Source organism: Oreochromis niloticus, linkage group LG10, assembly GCF_001858045.2.
Source record: "Oreochromis niloticus isolate F11D_XX linkage group LG10, O_niloticus_UMD_NMBU, whole genome shotgun sequence".
NCBI lineage: Eukaryota > Metazoa > Chordata > Actinopteri > Cichliformes > Cichlidae > Oreochromis > Oreochromis niloticus.
This window is the reverse complement of record NC_031975.2, coordinates 24,504,436-24,514,177: the sequence shown is the minus strand read 5'-3', so window position 1 is coordinate 24,514,177 and position 9,742 is coordinate 24,504,436. Positions and strand designations below refer to the sequence as shown.

Here is a 9,742-nt window from a genome sequence, read left to right as displayed (position 1 = left end):
TTTAAGACTCGACACAATACGCTGCAAGACTGTCATCTGCAGTGAATCACATTTTGTAAAAGTAGTGGGTCTCCAAACATTTACTGCTGCATTATTCTGCATTCATTAGGGGTTGTGTTTCTGGCTACATGGTGAAAGCAAAGCCAGCGTTCTCCACAAACTCCAGGAGGAGCTGCTATTGCTCCTTTGTTTACTGCTAGAGAACTTGGTCTGTCTGCTTTTATCAGACTCAATTACTGAACAATTCTGCCTGAAGCGAGGTTAATGAGAGTGTACTCGACAAATTAAAAGATCAAAAAGGCTTCAGCAGAGTTGAGGGCGACTGTAGAGTCACTACAGGCAACTTATTAATCTAAAGGTGTGCTGTGACCGCTGTGTTATGAATTATGTTACAGTTATGGGACACTGCAGGTGAATGCATGTTTTAAAAATTAGGTTCTCACGTTTAAACACAAGTTCCACTGTTTCTACATGCAGACAGTTTTGGTTTTACTCGTCCAAGTTCTGAGATTTTGGAACTACAGTAATCTTAAATAACATTTTTAAGTCTTTTTCCATGAGTAACACCTGCCTCCTGCTTATTATCTGGGCAAAGTCATAATATGGCTTTGTCAGTTTTTTGCATTAGAAAAAGTTCCTGTAACATTATACCCAGCAGCCTACATATGTATAAATGTATGCATGACAACTGCTGCACATTTCACTCATTCGGTTTCTTTTGTACTCCACGGGGTGGTTTAAATCCACCATCTGGACAGGGCTGTTCTGCATGGAGTTTGCAGGTTCTTGTGTCTGCAGGGGTTCCGAGTACTCCTGCTTCCTCCCAAAGACATCCAGTTAGTGGGTTAACTGGTGATTCTACATTGCTCATATGTGCAAATGGTTTTATTTCTGTGTTGTCAACCTGTCCACATTGCACAGTGCTGGGATAACTCTGAATGGGATAAATGGAAAAAAAATCACGGGATGAGTCTTCTGCCATCACGTAAGTATGGCTAAGATTGGCAAAAGGTGTTTGTTTTTAGATCTTCAACTGTATCAGCCACTTTGAGAAACAGAGGAGCTGGCGTGGGATGTGGGTTGCAAAGTAGCTTGCTTTGAGCAGGTTAAATACTGCAATCTGTGTGAGAGATGCCTGTTGGATGTGTAAAAGGGTGTCGGCTGAGCCATCACAGCCTGAACTAACACTGTGCTTAAAAAAATGTTCAGTGTGCATTTTTCTTGTGAGGCAACCAATCACACATACAAATTATATGCGATTGGGGTTCTGAATTTACACTCAGACATCAAACCTGTTAAGAATCTGAAACAAACTGGTATAGTTCTATGTGTCGCTCCCCCACTGTTAAATAAACACTAAAAGCTTAAAGCACAAACTTTCAGTGTAGAAAATGTGATGTACTTTTGCTCTTTTCCCTCAAAAAAAAAGTCACATGTAGCAATCCATCCAAGCAGAGTAAATGCAGGACAAAGTCAAAGTACTGAGTTGTGATCATGGTGGTGGTGGCGGCTTCTCCTTTGGAGGCTTTACACTAAATGAAGAGAGAATGGCTGATTTGATTTGCAGCTACATGAGCTAACGCTGCCTGAATTCATTGCAGATGTGAGCTTTGTTTTCTGACCTGCCTCCTTCCAGACTCCAGCTAGAAATCTGAGCAACTGTTGGAGTCACTTCCAGTTCGTGCTGACAGCGGTTTGGAGGCTGCACTCCTTCCTGTCTTCTCACTGTGGGACTGTGCAGAGCTAACACAGAGCACACTGAGCTCACAGTTGCTGGGGTTCATATTTAGCCTCTGGGCTCTCACTTCAGAGCTCACTTATACCTCTGCAAAAGTAATAACACTTTAAATGAAAACTTTAAATGAAACTTTATTTGGCTTTATTTTCTTGCGAAAAATATAAAAAAAATGCAAGCTCAAAGAATCACATGTACAGTACTCAATTTACACACATGTAGAGAAAAAGAAAAAAAACACATTTTTTTTCCCCACCAGTGAAAAAAAATCCAGAGCAACAAAACAAAGAATCAGAAATGTTTCACTGCACACAGGACACTGTCGGTGTTATGGCTTCGTGCAGCTTTTCTAAACCATAATGACAGTTATTGCCTGAGGACAACCTGTACCTGGATATTTCTTCCAACTTCAGCTCAGTGGAACAAAAAAACCCAACAAAACACAAACCAAAAGCAGATAACAGAAAACACATCACTACTTTGTTAATGTTGCAAGTCATCGGGGCAATGTAGCGCTCTCAGCAACAAAGTGTATCTTTTTCACAATAATGTACACAGTGAGCAATATTCACAACACTGGCCCAAAAACGGAGCACCGCAATATTTTTGCATGTTTTCTCTCATCAGGCAGCCAGACTGTGTTTGTACAGAGTGTTTTAGGTTAGCCACAGTTTCTGCCTCATGTATTATAATTACATGCGAGTCACAGAGTTGAGCACTTACTGAAATATAAATTGTTGAAGGTGTTTCAAAAAGCTTTGAAGACATTTTTTAAGAAACGAATCAACGTGTTGCTGTGTACGGAAGAATGGAGGCATAAATTCTTGTTTACATTGTACAAATGAGTCGAGGAGAAGCAGCTCATCATTTCTGGATATTGTTTTTTAAACACTGTGAGAAGAGTCTTCCAAATATGTTCAGAAAATCAGTAATGTTTAGTTTTCAGACTCCTGGGTTTGCCGAAGATTGTTCAAGCTGTTCTCCTCCAAAAAAAGTGCTCGATTCTTTGTTATAAAATGACAAACTGTAGACTGATATTTCAAGGTTTTAAAAAAAAAAGCACTAAAGCACTTGCTTTACTTTGGCAGTCCATAACAGAAATCTTAATGTCTGTAATTTATTTTTGTTGAAGGTTCGTGATAGTTTAATGGTAATGCCAAGCCAAGATTGTTTTAATCAGTCTGGCACAATGCTGTTCCTTTGACCAGAAAACTAAATGTTCAAATCTCAGGTCTTTGCATATAATTTTTCAAAGTCTACAAAAACAAAAAGTGTGGCTGCCTGCGGGAGGAAAAAAGCGAAAAGCCTGCAGCCCGACTGAAAAACAGTCGTCTGCAGCATGTGTGTTGTCTGGACTCAAACATGCAAAAACAATGGGACACCTTTTCAGGCAACTAGCTCTCAGTGGAAATACAAAGCAAACAGCAAACAAACAAATTCAGTGTATGATGCATTTTTCAAAAACATAGGCACAGCAGATTTCTAACCTTTGACCTTTTCCCTTCGGTAATAGTTCAAGGCCACCACTAGCAAGTCTGTACAAACATGTATTTACAAACAGTACACGGGCTTGACAGCAGTTTCCAAAGAAGCCGCCAGTGTGTCGCGTCGTTTTGAGGCTCAAATTAGTGTTGGGATTAACCTGCTGATAATCGTCGATTCGGGCTGAAATTATGCGTCTTTTTCTTGAATTCAAACACACTGACAAACCTCTCAGTATGACTGTATCATTTGGTCTCTGACAACACGTCCTGCCTTAAACATCACCTGGAACCATGAACACAGATCAACATGCACAAGACCCAGACGCTGCCATGAAATGAAAATCTGAGTGCCAAATTCCTTAAATAACAAAATATATATAATATATACACTTTGATAAAAACAAAAAAATAAAATAACATGATGCACGTAAGACGCCATCATACACACTGAACAACAGCCAAGAGCTGAACACAGTTTCAGGAAGTAGTACAGAACTAATGAACGGAAGAAAACATTCACTCAAAAGAAAATACAGATCTCTATATACATACCTGTGTGTGTGTGTGTGTGTGTGTGTGTGTGTGGTTGTGGTTCTGTGTCGATTATCTGAATACTGCTGTGAACAAAGCACGGTGGGTCGAATGTCCAGACTGTGAGGTGGTGTTACTCTGCAGGTATCAGGTCAGTGGGAGCGTCTCCTGCCTCTGCTGTTCCAACACACACCCACTGCCGGCTTCATTTATCCTGCTGTCTGCTGCACATCTTCACAGGGGCTTCACCGGAGACAAAGAGGAGAGCGTCAGCTTCTCAGATACTCCTCTCAGTCCAGTGATCACACTGAACAAATCCTGTTTCCAGCTGCATGCACTACATGACTGTTATTCTATCTTTTATCACGCATTCAGTGCAGCCCTGAATGTTACCCAGAATGTGACGGCACAAATGTCTAACTTGGATCAAACATTTAACTTTAACTGAACAGCTACCAAACATGTGAAACTAACCACAATATAGACAATTTTCAACTTTCACAGCCTTGGCGGTTGAGTTAAATCTTCACAGAATATTCACATTTGATGGCAGTTTTAAAAATCCTGTCACTACAAAAATTGTTGTTGGTGTTTGATGAAATGAAAACTGCAGTTATGGTTAACACAAAATTGCTCGCTATACATAGAAGTTGAGTGTAAATTGTGACTATTCATCCATAACAATAGTTACCTGGTCATTAGGGCCCTTTTTGTCTCCGTTGACAGCCTTTAGGAGGACGGCTTCCTCATTCTTTGTGTTGGTCTTCATCTCCACAACAATCTCATCTTTGGTGGTCTTCTCTTTGGTGCTGACGACAGAAAGAAATGTTGGGACATGTATGACATGGCTAAAGGCCCAGGCATCAGTGCTGGGGCTTGGTATGATGGCAAATTCCAATTTAGACAGAGTTTACCTCTGGTTTCAAAGACTCAGTAATTCTGTTTTTCCTTCTTTTATAGACCATACTAATCCTACACACTACTCAAAGTGATTTAGACTACAAATCAACTCAAATAGTCCTTTATTTTTTACACTTGAAGCACTTCACTTTACAGCCAATTCAGAATCGCTGATTAACCTCGCATGCATGTGTTTTAGAGAGCCACAATCACAGTGTTACTTAATCATTTGGAAGAAAAAAACTGATGGATGGATGGATGGCTAGATAAATGGCAAGTGCGTAAGCCCAAAAATAAATAATAAAAAATATATAGTGTATAGATCTTAGGGCCAGATTTACTAACACGTTGCAACAGTGCAAACTGGGTGCAGGCATAAAAACTATTGTTGGCAGTGTAGTGGCATGATTGCGTGACCGTGATGCAAATGTATCTCTTTCAGTTCCCTTTTCAAGATGCAAAATATAGGGAGAAAAATATTTAAATAAAGTGCACAAACTGATTTACAAACATCTACGATGTGCAATTTACTCCTAATTGAGTTGATGGTATGTTTTGTGCTTTATATTGATTAAGAAATAAACTAACTGCGCTTGGGTGTTAGAAAGCAACACAACTTTTATAAATCACCCAGAAAACTAGCCACACCTGTCAGCGCTCTTTGGGGCGTGGACTCAGAATATTTTGCCCTATTTAGTAAATCTGGCCCTTACAGAGTAGCTGGAGGCTTCAGACTGCTCTAGATAGCCTGTTTCAGCCTGTTTTTTCAACTCTTTTATCTCTATGATGCAGGCGTTCCTAATATACTAATATCAGGGATGTATGATGCCCGTGAGCACAGAAGCTCCACCTTACATCTTGTTTGCCATGGGCAGCAAGTTAGAAAGTTTAAGAATGAGCATTACCTTTAAGCAGAATGAGTAGAGACAATACTTACATCTCCTGCTTGCCCGAGCGTCCACAGGGGATTTTTCCCTTCTTGTGCAGGAAGTAGATTACACTGCCAAGGAAGGCCAGCAGCAGCAGACACACTATGATCACTACAATGATCACCCCACTGCCCTCTGCTTCACAAAAACACAGACAGAGGAGGACACACCGATCATAAGTTAATCTAAAATGTAAATCACAAAGCTGCAGATTTGGGAGAGGTGACATTCACCAGCAATGTTCCTGAAATCAGGTTAACCTAGTTAACTTTATCAATAAAGTTTCTGTTTAGTGGTTCAACCTGCACATAACAACCCCACTTCACTGAAGATACATGGTTTACTTTAAATCACTCATTGCTCTCATGCCTGTTTCATAACATCTCTGCAGTCGCCGGAGGAGCTCGCTCAGCTTAGACTTTAACAACATGAATATGAAACAGAAAGACGGTGTCACATGCGTGGTGTCGTGAATTTTAAAGCTCTACCACGGACTTAAAGTGTAAACATTATTGCAATGGCAGCGTTTTCTACCATTCTTCTCTTTAACTTATCTCTTGCAAAACCCTGTAACTATAAGGAAGTATAATGGGGTGTATTTACATACTGCATTACGTGCTGCTCTGCTACAAAGTAGTTTATTTAACAAAGTTCTTCTCTTTACGCATAAGAAATAATTAACCGACTGTGAAATTATGTCTATTATATTGTCTCTATCGTTTAACTGGCAGTGGACGCTGCAGTGCAGCAGGACTGTATGAAAAATCCTTTATTCATTCATTTATAATCATCATTTATTTTGCTCAGCATCTGTGACCCGTAGCCCTAATAATTGACTTCATTTGAATTGCATTATCCATCCAGAATGTAGAGGAGCTGTACTTTCACGTCGTAGTCTGCTGGAACAGCATTTGTAAGAAGTAATAGACTGGTGGGAATAACACGAATATTTTAAAGGAAAAACAAATTCTCCCAGGGTAATATTGTATTTTGACTCAATATGTCATTTCAAGTCCGAAATAGCATTCCTTGATGGCTTTTTCTCACCTCATAAGACTTGCCTGGTTGCATGCCATCATTAAAAAATGTCTCAGACACCTCCTGTAGAGGTAACTATCACAAATGTTGTTTTAAGTACTTTGGGGGGTGTTTTTATGCTGGTCTGTCTGTGACCAATCCTGTCAATGGAATAGTGATGCAGTGATAAAACTTTACCGGTTTAGTAGCTGAAATAAACTCGAATGCAGGCAAGGTCCAATCAGTGGGCACTGGATAAAAGGCATCAGAAATAGAGGCACCATGCCATCACTGGCATCCGTAGCCCCGTTAATGATTGTTGCTATTGTGAGTTACAAATACACTATAATTAATGACTAACTGATGCATAAACGTGTAGTACAAAAGCTTACATTCTTTCCTTTTAATCAAAAGTCTTTAAAAAACCTTTTGCAACATGTCATACAGCCACTGGTATATCTGTGTAGTATACCTGTGTCATTGTATTGTCCGGGTCTTCTATGACTACAAAACTAGCAACAAGGCCAGGTGGTTATAAACTGATCTGCATTTTCTGTTCTTTTATTAAAATAAAAAGCAATTAAACGCTTCCACAGTCGTGTGTTCCCAAATGTAACTCCAAATTTCTGAGTTTAAATCCCAAATAAATCTTGTAGTTTGTACAAATTTCCTCAACTCTTCCACTCCTCCATAGTGTGACTGCACTGCGCTAAGCCTTCTGAATATATACTCGAGATGACAGATGACAGCTCTTTGTGTCACTTTTATTTCCAAACAACAACAACAACAACAACAACAACGTAAACACTACAAATTTAACCAAGTGGCTTCATAGCCTCTTTTATAGAATTTTTAACTTTTGCATGGGTGGGTGGGATGAGAGGCTATAAAGCCTTTGGCACTAAACATAATTTTACACAAACAATGTGAATGAGACAGTCAGCGTGCAAAGACATGGACAGAGAGGTGACATGGGCAGAAGGATCAGAATAAAGTGATACTATTATCTTTTTATTCTGCTTTCCTGGAAAGATGCATCCAAAGACATCAAATGTAAGGGAGAACTACTATGAAGTTAGTTTTGAGGGCTTCTTCAGGTATTTTTATACCCGTGGACACACTTTGTCAACACAGAACAGAAGTCAGAATTCACAGGTCATGATTTTTTTTTGCATTTCATCCACTGAAATATCCACAATGTCCTGAATCCATATAAAAATTGAGAAGCACACCAAACACGGTGCACAGTCGTAATTCACTCTAAAAATACACATAACTGCAGTATTTTGAGTCCAGCCAATCTCCCTGTGAGATAACTACAGCCCCCGCAGTAAATAAACGGGAAAGAATTTACTTCTTGTGAGCACTCTACCCTACATGGAGCACACACTGGGTTTTTTAGTGTTGTTTTGGTGGTTCCTTTGTATGCCCCATAGGGCCGATGAAGATTTAACAGTGACTGCTCAGATAACGTCAGAAAATTACCTTAATGCCCCTCTCCACAATTAAGTGCAAATTTTCCAGGTATGTAAAAATCTGCTGTAAAACAAGAGGGGTGTCTGGAAAAGTCAGTAAAAGTGAGACAGTGTCTGTTTTTAGTGTTTAATAAGTTATTTTATTTGCTTTAAAAATTCTGGTATAAATAAATAGTATTTGTACCACGGCAGAGTGTTTGGTCTAAGTACCATTCTAGCTTCTGCTGTGCTTGAATTTGCTGGTGTTACGATTTTTTAGTCTATATCAAACAGAATATTTAATGTGCCCACAGGCCATCCCAAAGATCTGCCAGCGAACCAAAGACAGGACTCGTATAGAGTCCCTGGAAAGGATTGATAAATAATGTATGGACTCATCCAACCCTTCACTGTCACACACAAAACTTAAGTCAAAAGCGTGAAAACTGAGACACAAGTTGATAGAAACTGAATGAAAGAAAAAGAGGCGTCTTTAACAAGAAGAGACTGAAGGGCAATAATCTTACCAGGAGTGAAGGGAGCAGTTGTGGTGACCCTGGGAACTGTGAACAAGTAGAACAAAACTTAGAGCGGGTAGCTGTTCATGTCTACCAGCATCCGCAGAACACACACAGACACTCAGATTTAACTGGATTCTACTTGCACTGTGTAACACAAGTTTCTGAAGCATGCAAAGCACTTTTCAAAGAATCAATAATGAGTGACTCAAAGATGTTCAAAAAGATACTTTCGCATGCTCCCTTATTCACAAGGGGTCGCCACAGCGGGTAGCTCCACATATTTGATTTAGCAGAATTTTACGCCAGATGCCCTTCTCGACACAAACCCCGAGGGATTTGTGTCTCCTCCTTGGACCGGAGCGGGGATTTTTCGCTTGTTAGATATTTGATCATTTAAACAAAGATCAGTTTATTAGCTGGAACAAGGGAAAGTTTCAGATATTGTTTAAAACATAACTACCAGTTATTGAGTTCAGTTTGGTAGCTGCAGGCTTCTTTCGTTTTACTCAACTGAATGTGCTTTTTTTCTTTTACTTCAATCTAAATCTGAGGTTTAATGCAGCAGCCTTCAAGCAATCACAAGACTTACAGAGATGTAAAAAAGAAAAAGAAGAAATACTTTGGTTTTTCAAAGATATATTTGAAAATATCCATGATATCCAAGAATCCATGAGAACCTTTTATCAGTAATTATAGGGAGACGTGTAATTTTCTGAGAGGCCAAAATAGGTAAGAATCACTGCATTTACGTTATAAATTAAGGTGTGATGTATTTTCTGTGGTCTAAACCTCTTAACATTCATTACTTCTGACATTCATTAAAATTAAGTATTTTTGTGTCACAAATGTCATGTAACATCCGCAAGTACCTGAAGGGGACACATTTTACTATCACAGAGACCGTCGAGGTGGACCGGACAATAAAACAAAAGAAAGCTTTATTCTGTCAAGGAATAGAGCTGCATCTATATTTTAAACCCTTTTGCTATCTGTGCATAGAAGTCTGACTTTGTTTATCTCTAATCTAGAACTAACCTGCTCTGGAGCAGATTAGTACAAGCCATCGGTCGGGAGCATGACCAGGAGCATGCTCAGCACATTCATTTGCAATATGAATTAATTGCTAAGGGTAAGATTATAAAAACCAAACTTCACGAGGCATTTCATGGAG

At 39.4% G+C, this 9,742-nt stretch overlaps 1 protein-coding gene across 4 annotated transcripts in view; it reads right to left on the bottom strand.

Annotated features, from left to right (window-relative positions):
- Window positions 1–1,853: 1,853 nt before the first annotated feature.
- mcama (melanoma cell adhesion molecule a) overlaps window positions 1,854–9,742 on the bottom strand; it is a 50,276-nt gene continuing 42,387 nt past the window's right edge. Inside the window, exons 13-16 of one of the 4 annotated variants that reach the window (XM_019364061.2) lie at window positions 8,578–8,613; window positions 5,588–5,717; window positions 4,442–4,559; window positions 1,854–3,993 (exon numbers count right to left, since the gene is read on the bottom strand). In XM_019364061.2, the coding sequence (XP_019219606.1) occupies window positions 3,985–3,993; window positions 4,442–4,559; window positions 5,588–5,717; window positions 8,578–8,613 (293 nt within the window). In that variant the 3' untranslated portion in view covers window positions 1,854–3,984. The remainder of the gene's footprint in view (window positions 3,994–4,441; window positions 4,560–5,587; window positions 5,718–8,577; window positions 8,614–9,742) is intronic. The other 3 variants (XM_019364062.2, XM_019364063.2, XM_019364064.2) reach the window with 3 other exon arrangements.